The 22,088-nt window shown below is 42.7% G+C and overlaps 1 protein-coding gene across 2 annotated transcripts in view; it reads right to left on the bottom strand.

The window, feature by feature from the left end:
• Positions 1–22,088, bottom strand: part of ACTN4 (actinin alpha 4) — an 86,296-nt gene that overhangs the window by 48,615 nt on the left and 15,593 nt on the right. For both annotated transcript variants that reach the window (XM_029571336.1, XM_029571335.1), the window contains exons 2-3: positions 3,562–3,676; positions 1,434–1,553 (exon numbers count right to left, since the gene is read on the bottom strand). In XM_029571336.1, the coding sequence (XP_029427196.1) occupies positions 1,434–1,553; positions 3,562–3,676 (235 nt within the window). The remainder of the gene's footprint in view (positions 1–1,433; positions 1,554–3,561; positions 3,677–22,088) is intronic.

The raw sequence follows: 22,088 nt of genomic DNA, 5'->3' as shown, positions 1-22,088 counted from the left end.
CCTTACATACTGCTGTGACCACAGTTCTTTGTGGTACAAAAGTAGCAAATTGTATATGCTCTGAAATAAAAATTACTCATTCTTATAAGGTTATTAAATTAAGGCTGAACAAGTTAAATAGCTGTTTTTTACATAAATTCACAGAATGAAACTAGTTAAAGCTCACAACCCAGCACCACTCAGATCAGCGCAAAAGTCTGACGAATAACTAAAATTCACACTTGTCAAAATCCTTTCTACACCCTCTATATGTATCAAATTGGTGCAGCAAGCTCTACCTAACCCAGTTAAGTTCATAAATATGTTTTGTGGTCTTTGTTTAATAAGAGATCAAAGGCACATTGAGTCTTATGGAATTCAAAAACAGGAAGTGATAGAGAAATCCAATGTATTTATATTAGCATAAATGAGGGAAGCACCCTGTAGGAAGCAGAGATGCCAGCAAACACGAGTTTTTCCCTTGACTTATAGTGATTTATCTTTATCACGAGTTTAAATTGTTAATTTTCAAGTTTATGATTTCATATAGATAAGAAATCTATACTATCTCTATCTTTACATTTTATTTATGAAGGCAAGGGTTACATAACACTTATTCAGAGTAACCAAGGGGCTGATGCAATACAATGCATGTCCACAGCCCTTTATGCTAAAACGGGATTAGCACCTCCACAACGTGCTTCCAACGCACCGCAAAACTAATAAGCTCATCACATGCAAATGCATAGTGATGAGGCTATTAGTCACCCCAAATGAAAAAAAAAAAAAAGTGCATCCAATATGCACATTTTTGCGCTCAGAAATTGATGTCTGCCCAGAAAGGCATTAACTTCTGAGTGTCCCAAAACGTTGTACAGAAAATACTGCTTTTTTTGTCCTCCGACTTAATATTGTTCCTCCGACTTAATAGCATAGCAATATTAAGTTGGAGGAACAAAAGATTTTTTAAAAAATTGAGTGCCAGCGGTCACGTTCGGGAAACAGACGCTCAGTTAACCAGCATCCATTTTCCAAACCCATGGCTGTGAGCAGATTAAGAAAACGGATGCGGATAAATTCCACATCCATTTTCTTAACCGGCGGACGGCGGACTTCTCCAGAGCACACAATCAACCCTAGCGCCTCCTTAACAGCACTAGCCCTAATGTTAAATATTGCATGGCGCCCTCAGGAGAGGTGCCTGGGGGGCGTGTTAGGAAAGCGGGCGCTGAGCACTCAGCGCCCACTTTCAGTGCATTTTTTTTCTGCATCGGTCCCCAAGTCTCTTCATTTATCCCATGCACGCATTTTGGCCCCTCAGCAAGAATAAAACCTTTCCCGAGTGGGCAATTTTACATTCTAGATGTTTTTTTTTTTTTTTTTAACTTCAACATCTCTGACTTCTGACTACATGCTTTATGTTCTATAGGTGAACTGTGACAATGCTGGCTCACCTTCAGCACCTATAGAGACCAATTTTACTCCTTTACTGGCAATGAAATCCAGTGCTTTGTTTACATTGTTAATTTTATGAACTCTCATTTTGCCTCGCTCTGGCTTAGGCAACCGCTCTCCTGAAAGAAAGTAAAAAAAAGACAAGGCATCAAAAAGGGTATGACGGTGCAAGATCTTATAAATAGGAAGCACTCCCAAATTTCACAGTACATATAGCATTTTAATGTGTTCATGGACAAAATTTAAATCCTAATTGTACTACAATGACCCAGCCTTGAAATGTTGTCTCTGATACTAAACTGCCCTACTAGTATAATGGAAAATGGAAAAAAAAAAAAGACTAGCTTGTATCAAATTTTGAAAGGGTTTCCTGCTGTAGTCGGGAGCAGTACTGACCTTTGGGTAGTATGAGCGAACAGTCACCTGGGGTGCCATGTGATTGGCGGGCACTCTGGATGCTGCCTGCATCCCTCACTGGGCAGGGCAGGGGCGATGCCAGCTGGAATCTGGCATCGCCCCTGGCATTCCTTTAAGGGGGCACAGTGTGCTGCCCCCTTAAAGGCACATGGGTTCCCAGGACAGTAGCACTGGAATCACTGGTGGCTTATGTGACTCTTTAAAGGCAAAGGCAGTGAAACTCAAAGTAAGCCACTTCTTGGCAGCCCCAGGAAGCATAGTGGTTTTGAGAAATGACTGGAAACCAGGCAGCAGTAGTAGCCAAGAGGCTGCAAGCGAGGGGCGGGGAGGGTGGGCCCAAGCAGGCAGGAATAGCAGACTTAAGAAAAAGAAGCTGCCGCACTGCCCGAGGAAGCCTGTTAAGCTGTCACTGCCAATGCTGGGGAGGAGGGGCACTGGAGAGGGCCCTGCAAAATCTGTTGCTGCTCCTCACCCAACCTGTATGTGCGAGGACAGAGAAATATGCCTGTAGGGATGGGAGAGTGTGCTGGGAAAGAGAGAGAGGGGGGGGGGGGAGAATGAGTGCGATATGATTTTTCACTCAGGGTGCCTTATGCCCTAGAGCCGAACCTGGTTGGGAGTGGCCACTTTGTGTAGTGTCAGCATGTCTCATGTTCCACACCATCTTAGGAAATGAAGGACGACATGCCAACATCAACTGCTGCTAACAAAAAAAACAACACCCATTTAACCAGCAAAAACCTTCCAAGTCAAGCTAATCTACAACCCACCTGAATCTAATACATAGTCCAGTTAGACAATAAGTCCTCTAAAATTCAGAAAACAAAATCCCCCCCTTCAAAATCAGTGGTACCAAAAATATATTGCTAGATAATTGAGTTGCAATTAAAAAAGAAAAAAAAGAGTATTGGGAATCCTCTAATGCAATTTGATTTGTTTTAAATTATAAAGATATAAATACAGATAGAATATAAATTACAGGAAGATGATTTAATAGAAATTTTTTAAAATGAAGTGTGCGACAAAGGTGCCTCTTATTTCATAAACATGTAGAAATAAACACATTAAGAGGAAAAGGCAACTACACACGACTAGGCACAAGTTTATTCTGACTCCATGATTTGCTAATGGAGTAAGCTTCTCAACGCATGGTCATACGCTAACATCAGAATGAACCTCCTCACACTAAGGGAACATCCCAGAGTAACCTCCAGGAGGACATTAAAAGGTACCAAGAGAGTTAAGCTGCCAAGGTTAATATCAAGCACCCAGATACATTTTCTATCATATGATCACCGCACAGCTGTCTTGCCATTATAAAAGTCCTCTGATCAGCATTATTCTACAAATTACATCACTCAGTTTAAGTAGCTGGTAGAGTGGAGAACAAAATCAGTAACCTATCACTTTTCTACTAGGGATGTGCACTCATTACATCTGTTTTAAGGGTACCCGTGTACTTTGCAAACACGTACACGGGAAAAAACAGATAGTATGCACATAAACACAAATACTATCCTTTTCTACCCATGTACTATAAAGTATAAAGAATGCACATCCCTAATGATTGCCAGATTCTAGGTTAGTTTTCATTTACTGCTGCTCTTATTTGGCAATTTGCTAAAGTACAGTCTACTGTATCCACAAACTGGCTTTTATGTATATCTACGATTTGTCATTTAATGATTTTTCACCAAATAAATTCTTTACCTGATATAACTTCCAGCAGCAACATGAGTTTCAATCCGTCTCTGAAATCTTCATCTATGTTCTCAATCTGTGTACCAGCTTTCCGTAGGTGGGAATTACACCAAGCCGTAAAGGTCTGAAAGACAAGAAAAGCAGAGTACGTGTATGTTATTGCAGTACACGAGTTCAAACTATCTTAACCAGAGAGCTATTTCACTAAATCTATAATTTTCATTTTTACTTGTTGCAAACTGGGTTAAACAATACAATAAAACCAAACTGCCAAAGTACTGCTGCTGAACAAACATTTTTTGCAAGGTGACTGAGGATATGGATGCTCATATCAGAGAAATGAGTCTCATGAAACTGAAGGTACGTTTTCTAATGAATGCTCCAATACATGGTCAGCAGCGGATTCCTGATGAAGACCGGGCCCAGGGATTCGCCACCCAGGCTGGTCTAGGACGCATCACGTGGTCTGCCGAGCGCAGCTCCGTCACGGCCGCGCACGACAGACCACGTGACTGGAGTGACCGGCCCACCGGAGGATGCCCGATCCCCCGATAGGCCAATCCGCCCCTGTGCATGGTGGTGCTGTGCAGTCCACATACTCTTTCCCCACAAGAGAACACCAAAACAATACTTACAGAAAGAGCTAATCCATACTCAGCAATATTCTTTAAAATTAAGGATGGGCAAATTTAACTGGGACCACATTACTGTCTCATTTATACTGTGAACCTTCCCCTGAAAAACAGCAAAGATACCCTAGAAGCACAGACTAAGGATGAAAGCAGCACCAATAGTTGCAAGAATACACCAAGGTACAGATTATTTCTGCTGATAGTCCAACAGCTTAACTTCTTACCAGACTGAACACAAAGACAGCATGAGAGAAAATATTTAAGACTGGATGGTGAGCAGCAAGGATACAGATACTTCATGGAGGAAACTTGCAAGAAAGACTGTGTGATTCACTTCTAAAGGACACTTGTTCTGTGCTTGAAGAAAAATCTACAGGAAATACAATTTTAGCTGTCAAAGGCCAAAACACCACAGGACAGGCCAGGAGCTCCTTCCTCCAATTTGCATCTACAGCCAAAGTCATTACCAAAAAACCACCAATACCCACCAGCAGCCTGCTCAACGTAATCAAAGACCTGCAAATGTGTGCAATGTTAGGCCATCGCTGACACTGGGCAGGCTACTAAAGGACGGGCAGAGGCGACAAATAAAAATGACATTCAAGGTAGGTGGGCTGGTTCTGCCTGCAGGCTGCAGTTTGCCCACCCCCTGCTCTAAATCATGCAGCATGTAAAACTGTAACCTATACTATTTTATCAATCTTATAGGGCTCTCTCCTGAAGAAGTTTGATTTCTGGCACAAAAAAAAAAAAAGCAGTTTCCAGCTGCAATAGCTCCCCATAAGCAATCTATTTACAACCTAGAATATTTCAAGCCAAACACTGAGGGACGAGGGCTCAGGAACTTGCAGCATAAGCCCAGTATACGCAGAATAGCTTGGGTGGTAAGATTTGCCTTAACACAGGGGTTCCCAATATATATATTTTTTTTTGCTGCCAATGGTCTTTCCCTCTATCGTAAAAAAAAAAAAGAGTTCCTCAAACAACCCCCCCCTGCCAAAAAACCTCCACCATAACAAGAATTACCATATTGGGTCAGACCAAAATGGTCCATCAAGCCCAGTATCCTGTTTCCAACAGTGGCCAATCCAGGTCACAAGTACCTGGTAGGATCCAAAAGGTAAATAGATCCCATGCTGCTTATCCCAGGGATAAGAAGTGAGTTTCCCCAAGTCCACCTTAATGGTTTATAACATAAACAAAAACTATTTTTTTCTGTATGTAAATTAGGTATGTATATTTCTTTTATTTTAATTACTTTTTGTTAGATTTGGCAGACATTTGAAGCTCTTGTGGAAACTGCACAGTGGGACCGGATGCTCACAAATTTGCTCTCAAACACTCTTACATGTTCTCACTTACTTTCACTGCTCATTCTCTCATATCCATTTACACCTTTACTTCTGTCATTCTCCCACCAACACACACACACTCACATCTCTCCCTCTTCCATATGCACATGCCCACTCACTTACACACTCATGCTCACTTGCACTCAGCTCTCCTACACTCAGTTCTCTTCTTCCTACACAACTACACACTCACTCACTCTCACAGACATGCTCATTCATTCTCTCCCCCCCCTTTCAAAACACACTAGCAACAGCAGACTAACTTGGGCTCCTGGAGCAGCAACAGCCTCTTCCTTCTCCTCCTGTGCTGCGGAAGTGGTCGCTGCCTGTTTCTTACTCCTCGTTTGATGCACGGACAGGAAATCACAATGTCAATTGCAATTTGGCAAACAGGATGGGGTGGGCAAGTGGCTGGATACAGGAAACAGGCTGTGCAGGAGCAGGTGGTGTCACGAGGAAGTGAAGTTAAGAGTTAAGAAGGTCCGGAGATGGTAGAAATCACTGTCGAGTTCCTCCTTTTTTAGCTGTGGAAGACCAATGAAGTTCCTTTCTTCTTTCCAGGTCCAAGCAGGTTGATTTTACTGCAGCACCCGGAGATTTCCGGTATTGGCCCGGACACCCGGTAATTTTTAGAATTCCGGAATCTCCGGGCCAAATCCGGAGAGTTCCCGGTATGCGCAGAAGTGCCTGGCCAGCAGCCATTAGGCCCTGTCCTGGGGAAGCACGCGCTGGCAGCCAAAGGAGCAGATAAGTAAGAAAACAAAAAAAAAAATAAAATAAAATAGGGTAAGTAGGTAGGGGTTAGGGAGGAAAGAGGAAAAGGTAGGAAGATAAGGTAGGAGTATAGGGAAGTTCCATCCCAGTTCACTCCTTAATTGGAGCAGACCGGGAGAGAACTGGGAAAGGCCTACCCGCATCATTGTGCGTTGGTTTACAAAATCAGCCAGCCCCCCCCCCCCCCCCACCAACCCCGTTGCGCATGCAAGTGCGAATTTGGGGACATGGATATTGTATTTTATAACGTGCATGTCGAGAAACAGGTTTTAAAATAGACCCCTTTGAGAACAAGCAACATGTAGGAAAGTCCACAGAAGTGCTACACCTGTTGTATGACCTTACAGAAATCATACACAAGGAACATTTTTGCATTCTTTGAAATTCCTCTGTTTCAGCTACATATTAACATGCAAATAACCACACCCCACAGCCCGGTACTCTAATCCACAGGAGGAACTAGGTCTCCTGCAACTCAAAGAAGCAATGTTATTCTTAAAGTCAGCTGCAAACACATGGATAAGAGTGCATGTGGTACATTTAACTATTAGCACAAGGTAGCTTTGTAGTTTCCACTGTTACATTCTCACTTACTGATGTGGAAACTAGTTTACAAAAGTAAATATACTGAGGATCTACTTGTTAAAGCCATGGCCACACCCTCACTCCCCAATTGAAAGACTGGGAGCAAACAGGCCGCATTTTTGACGCATTACTCCTTATACTGTAAGGGGTAATAGCATGTGGAAAACACACGGCCAACCCCCCCCCCCCCCCCCAAAAAAAAACAACAAAAAAACTAACAGCGCTCATCACAAGCAAATACATGTTGATGAGCCTATTAGTCACCCAAAATACAGAAAGTAAAATGTGCGGCCAAGCCACACATTTTACTCTCAGAAATTAATGCCTGCAGGCGTTAATTTCAGACAGCACCGGGCAAGTATACAGAAAAGCAGAAAAAACTGCTTTTCTGTATACCCTCTGACTTAATATCATAGCGATATTAAATCTGAGGCCCCAAATATTTAAAAGAAAACTTTTTTTTTTTTTTTTAAATCTGCCTGCAGGTTGGAAAACAGACACTCAATTTTGCTGATGTCCATTTTCCAAACCCTTGGCTGTCAGCGGATTCAACAACAGACGCTGGTAAAATTAACCTTCAGTTGTCAGACCCACTGACAGCTGCCACTTCCACTAATAAGGAGGCGCTAGTATCCCTAGCACCTCCTTATTAGCTCGGGTCATAATTTAAATAAAGAATCGTGTACCCAGGAGAGGTGCCTGGGCACGTGTCGAGAGAGTGAGCGCTCACTGAATCGGCCTGTTAAGTTGACAATCATTGACTTTTCTAAACAATTTCTCTTTGAATTACTATCACTTCATAACCAAGGCCATCTGTACAGAAGATTTTTGCCACTGAATGGTTATAGAGGTGACAGACATAGTTTTCATGTAGTCAGTTAAATCTTATGCTTTAAATCTGTTAAGGACTTCTGCTCAGGGCTCAAAAAGTTTTAAGTGATATACTCAACAAATAGTCCTGCTAACTGATCCAGTAACAATCTTGAATCCATGTTTTCTTGAGATTGGTCAGCTTTAAATTCAGTAAACCTTTAATTCAGTACACCAATTCAATAAAAAGTGATTCCACAGAGTCACAAGAAGCTGCTTTTTATTTCATAAGACAAGAGACTTAAATACAAACAAAAAGTCCACCGTTCAACCCATGCCAACACGTCATACTTCAGCCCTGCTTTTATCTACATACAGTCAAGTTGCACACACTGCCTCTACTCTCATTCACCCAGTGATGAAAGAATGAACCGCCCCACCATTGCTTGGGAGGGACCAGGATCACAAAGCCCATCTTTGTGCGTCACACACTTGCATGGCTAGGAAGCAAAATGAATGAACAAATACTACTATTCACCCAGCACACTCTGGACCAATCAGCGCAAGTTTCTGTGAACTCAGCACCAAGGAATGTGGCAATGACAAGTTTTCAATTAGACATTTACCCCCAAAGAAGGCCTACAAAATAAGTTTTCAAACTTTAAATTAGATAACCCCTCTATAGCCAAAACTGTTTTTAAAACCAACTTAGAGGTGGTGGAAGAAAACCTGTTAAAATTCATTCAGCTGAACTTTTAATTTTACTACATTAGAAGTTTACAATTTCACTGCATAAATGTTGCAGCATCTGTAAACGGTACATCACAATAAGCATATTATTTACTACTTTATGCATAATCTTAAGATGACAGTTAACTCATTTATTACAAACAGAAGGGAAGGAAAAAGGGGCACAAGCAGAGCTGGGGAGCAGAAGAGAAGAGGATTTTACTTCAACAATGTGGTTCATTGTGTGAGGGAATACTTGTTTCTATGGCACCAATCTATCCATTAAAACAGGTAAGATAACTACAAAAATATGTCAAACTCCATGCAATTTGGGTATGGTTAAAAAAATGAAGATGAGTGTATATTAAGGCTCTATAAAAAGGACTGCTTTTCAGCTCAGCACTTGAACATTTACATGCCAGAAGTGTTTACAGATGGTAGCTAACAGAAGAGCTTGGCCCTCTGCAAGCAGTAGCATTAGGAGTCTGAGCAGGGCCCTTTGAAAGCAGCTGCAGTACAATCCAGAATTTTTCTGGGGCTCTTAATGGTTTATACAGCTGGCTACATTAGCAACATTAAAAAAAAAAAAAAAAAGTCTTCTGCTTTCCAGAAACTTGCAAGAATAAACGCAGCTGGGTTCATCTACAAAAGGCGTTTAATCAGGCAGCAGTGGCAAGGTGCAGTGGACTGCAATATGTGCTAAAGCTGCTAACCTCAGGACTGACCCTGTACAGAATATTTTCTAGTGCCCTTCAAAGTGAGATCGTTAAACACTTTACAGACATGTTCTAAATAGTGTGTCCATAAGGCTGTGTCTATGGTCACTAGACACCATATTAATGTCTACAGTGCCTAAAGGCAGGGCTGACGACAAAAATCACAAACCTGAACTTTGAACATGTTGAAACAGTTCCCAGAGTTCAGTCACATGACAACCATGATTTAACAAAAGCAATGGAATCCTGGCCCTGCAGATCAGGCCACACTACCTGCCCCCAACATGCTAGCAAGTACTACAAGATTGCCTTATATGGGTAAAAAGACTAAAAGGACAAGCTACCATACCAGAATAAGGACATCTCATTACTGCAGGGGAAGTAACAGGATTAATAAGAGCATGTAGTGAAAGAGGTGGCAAAAGGTTTCTATTTGAGTTCTTAGAGATGACTCCTACACAGCACAGCAAAGCTGAGATAAAGTCCATTTTCCTTGAGAAGTGGACAAGAAAGCTATTCTGGGGATAAAAATATGTAAACAGATGTCAGTAGTAAAAATAAGATAAAGTAAAGACAATTCCGAAAGACAGGATGAAAACTAGACATACTAGATTCCAGCATATGAAAAGGTTTGCATACTGCATTCCCAGCTAAACATTTTTCCTACTTTGGGTATGCAGATGAAGAGACACTCCACTCACTTAGGCTACCTTTTTTTTGCTCAATTCATTTTCACTATTAAATTACATAATGTTAATGTCCACATGCACAAGGACTATCAGCCATTAGTAATTACTGGGCTTGCTATTCTCCCTTCCCTAGCCACTCCTACACTGAGCATGCAAGTACTCAACATTATTACTAATTTTCACATTTACATACATTCTAAACTGGTGCAATGTATACAAGCTTAAATACAGTTAGACATGAACTAGTATAAAATGTACTGGCAGAGATAAACCACTAAAAGAAGATGCCACTTGCTGCCAACTGATGTGTCACATAAGCCAAATAACTTTTATTTAATAGGGAGTTTCAGTCAATAGCAACCTCAGCAAGATTTGATGTAACTGTCTCAAAACATACCTTCGCCAATCTACTTAACCATACAGTGCTGCTATATCACAGATGCTATCTGAGCCCTTCCTGATACAGGCTCCACCAGGGGATTGTCGCACAAGTCATTCACCTGCAGATGCTCGGGTAATGAGTGGTTTTGCAGGAAAAAGGGTAAAAGCCACAGGTAGACTGAAGACTAAGGCCTTGACTGTTAGCAATTTGTGCTGCAGGGTGTAAAACCTCCTCAAAACATAAGCTAATGTCTTATTCTACCAGATCAACAATAAGCAGGATAACATTCTTCCAAAAAACTGCATCAAGCGCTGCTTCTTAACTTGAGACTTTTAGATGAAGGGAAAAAAAAAATCAAATGAAATGAACTTTTGCTCCCACACAGAAAACCAGCAGTGACATTACAAGAGGGTGAGGATGTATTACAATTCAAACTACTCTAACACCAGACACAGGCAGCAGTGGTAGTCTGAGGAGATAAAACATGCCCCACAGCACATCCAAAACATGTGCTTCAAACAGTATAAAGGAAAGGCAACAGCAAAGTGGTGTGCCAAACTAATCTGCTTAACTGGAATGTCAGGCCAGATGCAAAAATTCCTTCATTCCAAGCTTTGACTGTTTGGTGGGATTTTAGAAGCACCAGCTGTTTACCACAGTAATCTCTCATAAAGAACAGACAGGATGGAGGCAGTACAGAGAAGGGCAACCAAAATGGTGTGGTGTCAGTATCAGACGACTTATGAAAACAAAGAGGCTGAAGAATCTGAATATGTACACCCTGGAACTTAGAAGGTGCAGGGGAGATATGATACAGACCTTCAGATACTTGAAAGGTATTAATGATGCATGAACTTCAAACTCCAGGAAATATACTGTCAGGATATATTTTTTCACAAAGAGGGTGGTGGATACCTGGAATGCCCTTCCTCTGGAGGAGGAGAAAACAAAAATAGTCAAAGAATTCAAAAGGGCATGGGATAAACACTGTGGATCCCTAGAGACTACAGAACAGAAAGGAGATAAGTGTGCAGGGGGTAACTTGCTGGTGCGGCCGTTACTACCTCAACCAATAAGCCTTGATGTTTTTGAGGCAAGTACAACCTTGCTCTCTGCTTCAACAGCAGGGGGAAAAGGAGAGCTGGATTCAAATTAAACCACTAAGGGCCTAGACTTATGGTCTGGGGAACAGATTAGCATGGAGGTAACCTGCATGAAGCGACAGTTACTACCCTTAGAAGGCCTGGGATTACTATCCTTAACCAATAAGCCTTGATGCTTCTGACGCAACTGTAACATTGCCCTCTTCTTTGATGGTGGTGGGGGGTGGAAGAGGAGTTGGATTCAGACGACAATCCACATAGGCCCTGACTTTTACAGATCTGGGGTACTGATATGCAGACAAAGGAAAAAGCACAAGACTGCTTCTCAGGTCAAGTCCATAAGCAAAGCACGTCAAGCAGCACAGTTTGAAAATTCAAGAAGGCTTATCACCAGTAACATAGAAATGACAGCATAAAAGGACCAAATGATCCACCAAGTATGCCCAGCATCTGCTGCACTGTGCAGGTTACCCCCTGTGCTTATCAGTTTACCAGACCATAAAAATCAGGGCACTCAGATGCTGTTTGAATCCAATTTCCCTTAACCGGTGCTGCGGCAGCAAAGAGCAATGTTGGAGTGGCATCAATAGTATTAGGCTTAGTGATTAAAGGTAGTAAGCAATTCATCAGCAAATTATCCCCATGTTTATTTGTTCCCCACACTGTAAAAGTCAAGGCCCTCACTGGTTGCTGACTGAATCCTATTTCCCTTTTCCCTCTGCCGAAGCAGAGAGCAATGATGAGTTGCATTAACAGTATCAAGGCTTATTTAAGGGTAGCAACTGCCATACCATTAAGATACCCCCAGTTACCCCCATGCACTCTTTTCTATATTTTCAACCTCTAGTCTTTAGGGATCCAAAGTGATTATCCCATGCCCCTTTGAATTCCTGGAAGGGCATTCACCACCCTCTCCTTGAAGAAATATTTCCTGACATTGGTTCTGAATCGTCCTCCCTGGAGTTTCATTTCATGACCCCTAGTTCTATTGATTTCTTTCCAATGGAAAAGGTTTGACAATTGTGCATCACTGAAACCTTTCAGATATCTGAAGGCCTGTATCATCTCTCCCCTGCACCTTTTCTGTTAGCTGCATCCATGCACTCACAGCTTTCTCCCCCCACCATCACCCCAATCGCAAGAAGGCCGCAGGGCCAAAGGAAAGACAAACCTGCAGGGCCATGGTGGAGCTAATCCCACCATGGCCTGAAGTGAAGAAGAGGATGGATGGGTGTGTGCGTGCGCGCGGCTGTGTGCATGTGTGTCACATATGCTCACAGGCATGCACGCACACAGGAAGTCTGAGGGAGAAAGAGGGAGTCTGAGAGCTTAGGCATGCATATGAGAGATGGATTGTATGAAAGAATGAATGTGTACATGTGTGTGCTTGCAAAGAAAATTTGTGTGGCCCTACCTCCCCAATGCACGACAATGTCAGGGTGACTGGAAATCAAAAGATCCCAGGTATGGAGAGCAGATTTTTTAATCCTTATTGGGTGTAATTTCGAGGAGAAGTCCATTACCTGCTATTAAGTTCACTTAGAGAATAGCCACTGCCATTTGCAATGGTTACATGGAATAGACTTGGTTTTTGGGTACTTGCCAGGTTCTTATGGCCTGGATTGGCCACTGTTGGAAACAGGATGCTCGGCTTGATGGACCCTTGGTCTGACCCAGTATGGCATTTTCTTATGTCCTTATGTTTGTGCTGTTTTGAATTTTGTTTTTTGGAAAAAATTAGAACATTTTAATTGGATTTTTTTAAAATTCATCTGATGTTCTGAAATATTGTATTAGTGTTTGGGAAATTTTGGATATTCTATTTAACTGGTTTGAAATATGTATTCTTTTGACTGATTTTACTATTATGTGATGATTTCTTGATTTTATTATTTAATGTTTTATAAAGAATGCTAATGTTTGTTTTTCCATTGTTGCTCTGAGGCTGGCTTGTTGTGGGTTCCAGTTCAGTTCTTCTCTGCCTGCTTCTATTTATACTTTCTGGTCTCTTAAGTCTGTATTCTCCATGTGTGACTGAGGTGAGGTATTCTGCTGCCATATAATTTATAAGCAGGGATCTATAGCAGTCTGATTTGTTCTGTTTGCCTAATAGGTGTATTGGTGTTATAGGTCTTGGTGTAATATGTGCAGGGTTGCCTTTTCATAGATATGGCTGTTACTGAGAGTTCTGGCAGTTAGAGTTGTTTTGGTATGGGAGGTTTACTGCATTGTAATGGTAATTCTGTTTGTTCATGGCTTTCTGAGGGCCTAGCCCACATGCAGCATGCATTACAAAAAGTCTAATTTCATAGTAGTTCCAGTGTCTTTGCAGTGTTTTGTGGTACACATCACAACAGTGCATATAAATATATTATACATGTTGTGATTTTTGCCTCAGAAGACTTTTTTTCATGCAGAATGTATTATAAATGCATAATTGAACTCTGTGTGCATCTGTAGATGGTGTGTGTCAAGGCTGTAAGGTACCCTGGGCAAACCTAAAACCCTTCCCTTAACCATGGGTTCCGTTTGGGGGAGGGTGTCAGATTTTAAAAATAAGATTGCTGGAGGGAGCTGGGCTTTTTTTTGATGGGCCCAGGGAGGAGAATGAATACATTGGGGGGGGGGGGGGGGGGGGGGGGGGGGGAGAAGAGACAGGCAGCACAAAAGCCAGCAGCAGCCCTGCTAGTCAGGAAGGAGGCCACATGCTCCAAAACATTTACAAGTGTATGCTTTAATTTTCTTTTTTTATTCCTGAAGCATTAAACCCATTAGCTCACACTCAAGTTATGGACCATACAGAAAAGTAAAGTAAAAATCCTTGACATTATCTAATACAGAGCTTCCCAAACTGGGGGTAGGGTCCCCAAATGGGGTCACAAAATCTTTAGCTATAGAAACAAGTGCCTCAGTTGTCTGCACTCTTCAGGTTCCAGTAGCAGCAGCATTAGTAGTGGAAGTCAGCATGGGGCCTGTGAGCCATAAGCTCTGCGTGAGGAAGGATTGGGGGCTGCTGCAGCACTTGTGAGCTGGTACTAGCTCACAGGTCCCATGTTGACTTTCAGTATTGCTATTGCCACTTGCAAACCACCATCAGGCTTGGGACCAGCCATGAGCAGAGGGGAGGGCTAAGTGTACATGAGCTGGGGGGGGGGGGGGGGGCTACCACTGATCCCCTCTCTCTTTATGCACAGAGGAAGCTATTGCCCTCGTCAGCCTACCCTCTCTCTTATCACCAGTCATCCATCTTTGGTTTGGGGCCCAAAGGAAAATGTTGCTGCTCTCCCTGACCAGGGGGATGTCTGGAGTGAAGGATGTGATTGTGAGGGCTGTGCCCCTGCTAATTTGTTTCGGTTGCCCTCTGTGGCCATGTGAATTTGAGTGCTAAAACAGGGTCACACTGGATAAAAGTTTGGGAAGTTCTGTTTCCCCCTGGATAAAAATAACTAATACCTGATCTGCTGCATCCATGTGTTTTCTGTTCCAATTCTTAATGCATCTTATGGTGGGAATGATATACAATAGAGGCCTCACACAGCATAGCTGGAGTTACTGAGGAGACAAACTCACAATGCTACTCACAACTACTGTATTTTTCGCTCCTTAAGACGCACCTAGGATTCAGAGCAGGAAAATTAAAAAAAAAAAAATAATGGTGTGGTAAACCGGCTCTGTTCCTGGGCGTCTGTGCGTCTTACCATTGCTCCTACCATGTGACAGGGGCTGACCAATGGCACCGGTAGCCCCTGTGACATAGTAAGGGCAAAGGCTATCAGCGCCATTTTGAATACTGGCAGTCGACGGCCCGAGTGTGGGAGATCACTCCCGCACCCCCACTGGACCACCAAGGACTTTTGGCAAGTCTTTGGGGGGGGGGGGTTGTAGTTAATTAACTTTAAAGGGTTGGGATGGGGTTTTGTGGTTTTTTTTTTTAATATTCGCTCCGTAATATGCACAGACATTTTCCCCCCACTTTTGGGGGGGGGGGAAGTGCGTCTTATGGAGCGAAAAATACGGTAAATCAGGTTGTGTGAGAGATCATACCCCAGACTGTGTCTGGAACATTTTGCTTCTTTAATTTCCTTCAAATTTCTCTGGACTAAATATGTCACTGCATTTTTTTTTTTAATGTTGATAAATACCAATAGAAGTGTAAAACTTATCGAAACCAAAGAATTAATGTGACCAGAGTACGATGTGAAATATGATTTAATACACTGTTAATCTTCCTTCTCCCCACCCCAAGGACTTTGGCAAGCTCACAGCATTGTCTTTAACAGACTTCCTGTTCAAGTTCTTCAAACAGAAAGCATTCTTAGGAGCTTGAAATAATCAGGCTGTTTAGCAAGGTCCCATCAAAAACAAAGAAAGCAAACTTGCTTTTCTCATGACAGGAAGATACTTTCAACAGTTCATGATACGAGCTAAAAATATTACAAACCTTCATACAGACCATTCTGAAGACACAAAAACTACAGTGAAATTCTTACAAGAACATCTGACCAAAACAAAAAAGTCATCTGAATATAGTTAGTTATCAATGGGTCAAGTCAAGCAAATAAATATTAAATATTCTCCCATAGAATGAGAAGAGGTCAAACAAGTTGTAGGTTACCGGGGAAGGTGGATGTGTGGACGCAGTCCTTTAATTTGGGCTTCCAACTCAAATCAGACCTGGGGTTTGGACTCATGCCATGATCCTTTATTCACAACTACCTGGGGGATCCAATCTGGTTCTCAAAGGAGGTGGCTGACACAAAAGCAAAAAGAACCGCGTTCAAAGAATCCCAAGATGAGGAACACAGGGAAGAATATCTGGTGAAACTGAGGGAGATGAAGTAATCAAGAAAGCAAAAAGTCAGGCAGAAGAAAGGATTGCCAGAGAGATAAAGCGAGGTGACAACATTTTTCAGATATATCAAAGAAAGGAGAAAGGTCCGAAGTGGTATAGTGAAATTGAAAGGTGACGAGGATCAATGTGTGGAGAGAGACAAAGACATGGTGGAAATATTAAACAAATACTTCAGTTCGGTGTTCACTAAAGATGACCCTTGAGAAGGACAGTCGCTAATTAAGACAGTGGATGGGGGTAGAGTAAACATATCTCCATTTTCAGAAGAGAAGAGCTAGGAAAACTGAAAGTGGACAAAGTCATAGGGCCTGATGAGGTTCATCCCAGGATACTAAGGGAGCTTAGAAATGTGCTGGCAGGTTCGCAGAGTGTCCTATTCAATAGATCCCTAGAAACGGGAGAGGTGCCGAGTGACTGGAGAACGGTGGTGGTCCCGAATTACCAAGTGGGAGCAGAGAGGAGGCTGGAAGCTACAGGCCGGTTAGCCCCACCTCAGTGGTAGGAAAATTAATGGAGACTCTGCTGAAGGAAATGTTAGTGAACTATCTACAGTCAGGAGGATTGCTGGACCCGAGGCAGCATGGAATCACCAGGGAAAGGTCCTGTCAGACAAGTCCGATTGACCTTTTTGATTGGGTAACTAAAGAATTAGATTGAGTAAGAGCACTCGATGTGATATACTTGGATTAAAGAAAAGCTTTTGATAGAGTCCCACATAGGAGGTTTGAGAATAAATGAAAAGCTTGGGAGTGAGTGCCAAGGTGGTGGCGTGGATTACAAACTGGTTGACGGATAGAAGACAGCGTCTGATGGTAAATGGAACCTACTCTAAAGAAAGGTGTTAAGTGGAGTGCCGCAAGGATTGGTGTTGGGATCAGTCCTGTTCAATATCTTTGTGAGCGACATTGCAGAGTTTGTTTTTTTGCAGATGATACTAAGATCTGCAAAAGAGTGGACACGCTGGAAGGCGCAAAGAGAATGAGACTTGATTTAAAGGAAGCTTGAATGATAGTCGAAAATATGGCAGCTGGGAATCAATGCCAAGAAGTGCTTCATGCATCTGGGGTGTAGTAAGCCAAAAGAGCTGTATGTCTTGGGGGATGATGAAGGGCTGTTGTGCACAGAGGAAGAGAGGGACCTTGGGGTGATAGTGTCTAGCAATCTAAAGATGGCAAAGCAATGTGACAAGGCGCTAGCTAAAACCAGAAGAATGCTGGGGTGCAAGGAGAGGAGAATAACCAGCAGGAAAAAGGAGGAGATAATCCCCTTGTACAGGTCCTTGGTGAGGCCTTACCTGGAGTATTGTGTTCAGTTCTGGAGACAATCTTTCAAAAGGGACAGAGACAGGATAAAGGTGGTCCAGAGAAGGGTGACAAAAATGGTGTGTGTGTGGGTGGGGGTGTCTCCATCAAAAGACTTATGAGGAGAGGTTGAAAGACCTACATATGTATACCCTGGAGGAGAGGAGGTGGAGGGGAGATATGATACAGACCTTCAGATACCTGAAAGGTTTTAATGATACACATTTGACAAACCTTTTCTGTTGGAAAGAAATCAATAGAACTAGGGGGTCACGTCATGAAACTCCAGGGATGACAACTCAGAACCAACATCAGGAAATATATTTCTTCATGGAGAAAGTGGTGGATGCCTGAAATGTCCTGCCAGAGGAGGATATGAAGGCAAAACAATGAAAGATTTCAAAGGGGCATGGGATAAGCACTGTGGATCCCTAAAGGCTAGTGGATTGAGATGAGGAAAAAAAGTGCATGGGTGTAACTTGCTTTTTACTACCCTTAACCATCAAGCTGTCATACTGTTGGATACAGTTCATTTCTCTCTGCTTTAAACGGCAGGGGAAAAGAGGAAAAGGAGAATTGATTTCATGCAGCAACCAACGAGGACATTAATTTTACGGTCTGGAAAAACAGATAAGTATGGGGGTAACTTCTTGTGGCTTTTACTACCCTTAACCAATAAGCCTTATACTTGTGTTGTAACTAACATTGCTCTCTGCTTCAACGGCAAGAGATAAAGAGGCATTGGACTCAGAAACCAGCAAGGGCCCTAACTAATCGTTTGGGAAAATAAATATGGGGGGTAACTTGCAAGGCAGATACCAACCCCCGATACCTTTATAGGGGAGACTGGTATATGCATGCCAGTGCCACCCCTGGCACAGCTGATGCTACCTATAAGCTTGCTGGGCAGACTGGATGGACCATTTGGTCCTTTTCTGCCATCATTTCTATGTTTGGACTCTGTGAATTGAGAGGAAACAATTAATGGCTGGAGGAATCCTACAATTGTGAACCCTAAATCTGTCACTATCACAGGCTACAAAAACCTTGCCATTGTGGCATCCCAGCTCAGCCAGAAAGCAAGAGAGCTGAACTGGCAAATCAAACCCAGGTCATCCTGCATGACAGTATGTAGCAGTGACAGCCATCAGGCAGACCCAGGTTAATGTTTTAATACATTAACGTCATGTTTGTGACTGACTTTTGAGAGCTTTATGCCATCATGAGCTCAATTTGCATACACTGAAGGTGGCAGCAGACCTTTGGAAAGCTGGTCACAAAATGTATCACATTAGTTCAGTAAAAAGTGATCACCTACAACTTGTTTGTTGACCTCTATTTCTGTGTCCCCAAATTCATTAACACAGCAGCCACATAACTTCCTGTTGACTAAACCCTGATCAGTCTGAATTAGCTGTACTTTAACATTTAGTAACTTAATTTTGGTCCATGCTGGATGTCACTGGTTTTAGTGGTCCTTTACTTAAAACAGAGGAGATACAGAATAGAGAATAAAGGACTATTTTCCTAAGCCTTTAGATTAAATTGCTTATTTATATATGAGCAAACTTTAGGGTTACCTTGTAACATTTGCAAAAAAATCCAAAAAGCATGAAGATCAGTCTAATACTCTTAGAAACAATATTTCCCACTAACAGAAAAATTACAGTCTTATCAGGCTGGAGGTAGAGCCTTCAGGAACTAATATTCCAGATCAGGTCTTACTAACTCCCTGTACAGAGGCAGTGTCACCTTTTTTTCTACTGGTAATTTAGTTCTGTGCATCTTAGTAACCCTCCAGCTTGGGACAGCAACTTAATGCCAATTTTTAAAAAGGGCTCCAGGGTGATCTGATTAACTGTAGGCTGGTAATCCCAAAGCCAGCACTAGGCAAAACTGTAGAACCAATTCTTAAATACAAAATCATTGGCCAGACAGACATGGCTTAATGGAAGAGTCTATATGGTTTTCACAAAGGGAAGTCTTGCTTTATCAAACAAGATTTTTTTGAAGAAGTAAATAGACAAGTAGATAAAGGTGAGCTGGTTGATCTAGTGTTTGGATTTTCAGAACACAGAAGACAAAGTCTTCTGTGTTCTTAAGACTACTCAGGAAGTTACAAAGTCATGGATAGGAGGCAGTGTTCTACTGTGGATTGGTAACTGGTTAAAAGGCTGGAAACGGGGGGTAAAACTAAATGGTTTGTTTTCCAAATGGAGAAAGGTCATTAGTAGAGTACTACAGGGATCCATACCTGGACCTGTGCTGTTTAATATTCATAAATGATCTGGAAAAAGGAATGATCAAGACAAAAAAAAGACAAAAACAAAAAAAAAATCCCATCATCCTTTCAGACCTTGACAGGTCTGAAAGGATGATGGGATTTTTTTTTTAATTCTCCATGTGCCTCACTTTGCACTTTTTCATATTAAAATTAAGACTAAAAAGGTACATAATGCTTAGTTCCATATTAGAAGTCACCATTCAGGAAAGAAACTTGGAATCCTTGTGGACAATACATTGAAATGTATTTTTCCCCCTAATAATTTTCCTTCCTAAAGTCCTGCTAGGCCAGTCCATTACCCTTGGGAGATACAAAAGCTACCTCCTAGGTTGGGTGGGAGAAAGGCAGGGCTGCCTTAAGAATCTCAACCCCAAAGGCAGTTTCTCTTGCCTGCACGTCCAGCCTAGTGTTCAGAAAATGAGTGCAAGGATGATCATGTGGTGGCCCTGCAGATTTCTCCTGGGGAGACTGATAATGCCTTCTGCCCAGGATGATACCTGTGGTCTCGTAGAATGCACACAGTGTCATTGGTGCTTGTCTACCATTCAGTATGCAGGCTGATGAGATTGCTTCTTTGATCCATCTACTGTGGCCTTTGAGGCTACTCCTCCCCTTTATGGGACACCAAACAGCACAAAGAATCTATCAGGTTTCCTGAAAGAGTTAATCACTTTTAAGGACATTAATACTGCATGATGTATGCCAATTTTAAGTTAATTACAGAAAAATATTCTCCTAGCAGTAAGCTTTGAATAGCCTCCAGACTAATGTAGGCTAACGAGATTGAGTTGTTACAGGACTTCAGCATGGTTGTCACTACCACCTTGGAGTACCCTCTGCTTCGCAGCAATGGCCTTTCAAGGGCCAGGCCTTAAGAAAACAGAGCAGGGTTTTTCATTGGTATTGGATCCTACCAAAGCAACCTCAGAGAACTGCAGAGGGATTCCCATTAGGAGCCTTATTAGGTCTGCATACCACAGACTCCTTGGCCAATCTGGGGTTACCAATATCACTTCTGAGGGGGTGAATTATCCTTTTTGTCTATCGTACAGAAAAGCCTGACCTTGGGCCACAGCTGGATTAAGCACTGGATATTGGCTCTTTTCACAGAGTGAAGAACTTGTCTACCTTGGCGTGGCTTGGGTCACCACCAGGGTCCAGGACACTCCACTATCCTTGAGAATGCCTCTTGGCTGAGCTCCCATTCTCCTGGGTCCAGTTTGTCCTGCTGAGAAAGCCTGCTTTCAGTTAGCAGGAAGGCAAACTGGGGAAAAGGTTCTTCTCTGCCCAAACGAGTGCTCAGTTTGCTTCCTCCACCAGCCTGGTGCTGTGCATTCTCCTCTGCTTGTTCACATATGCCACAATCATGGTACTGTGAGAGGACAGACTGCTTGTCCCTCTATTCTTGGCAAGAAAGCCTGAAGCACTAACCTGATGGCCTTCAACACCAAGGCCATAGAGCTTCTGAACAACTCTTGGCAATATGCTCCCCACCCGACCATGCTAGCATCTGGTTAGCATGACCCAAGTTTACTCCCTTTAATAGACTGCAGGGATACAGCCACCAGTCCATCCAGGTTCCTCTCCACTGTCTGAGAAATCCATAGATGCAGGTCAAAATTCTGGAAGGCTGGTAACAACCAGTAGGTTAGCAGTTACTGCTGCAATGCGTGCATGTGTGTCCTGGCCCAGAGGACTACATCTGTCATAGCTGTCATTAACCCTAGTAGCTGAAGATAATTCAATACTTTGGATAACCACAGAGTGTGAAATACCCTCATTTGCTCAATTATTTTGGTGACCATCTGGTGGTACGGACACATCATTTCCTCGTGGCAAAGAGCATGCCTAGGAATTCTAATGACTGGGAGGGTTCCAAGTTGCACTTTGCATAGTCCACAATCCAACAGTTTTTCTAGGAGACAGACCTCCAAAGCTAAAGCTTGCCAGTACTCCTGGGTGGTTTAGCTCATCAGAACAAAAATCATGCAAGCTGGGTTGTACCGTTACCCCCTGCTCGCATAGGGTTGTCACTACAGTGCCGAATGCACCAACCTTGGTCTTGCATTGCCTGAAGTCTCCTGCATCAACTTCAGTGCGTTGACCTGTCCCTCTGCTCCAAATGAGCACTGCTGTGTGTATGAATGCACAGATGCACTGCAATGCTCACCTTGGTTTGGGATTGCGAAAGGGGAAAGTGTGGCAGAGAGGATTTGTGGATGGGGTTTGTGTGGAAAGTATATATATTTGGGGGTGGGGGTTGTGTGGTGTGTGGGTGGTAGTGTCAGTAATGCGAGGGTCAAGTGGGTTGGTGTGCAGCGGAGTAG

The sequence above is a fragment of the Rhinatrema bivittatum genome, chromosome 11, assembly GCF_901001135.1.
Source record: "Rhinatrema bivittatum chromosome 11, aRhiBiv1.1, whole genome shotgun sequence".
Classification (NCBI taxonomy): domain Eukaryota; kingdom Metazoa; phylum Chordata; class Amphibia; order Gymnophiona; family Rhinatrematidae; genus Rhinatrema; species Rhinatrema bivittatum.
Note: the sequence above shows the minus strand (reverse complement) of the source record. Positions and strands in the feature narration are given on the sequence as shown.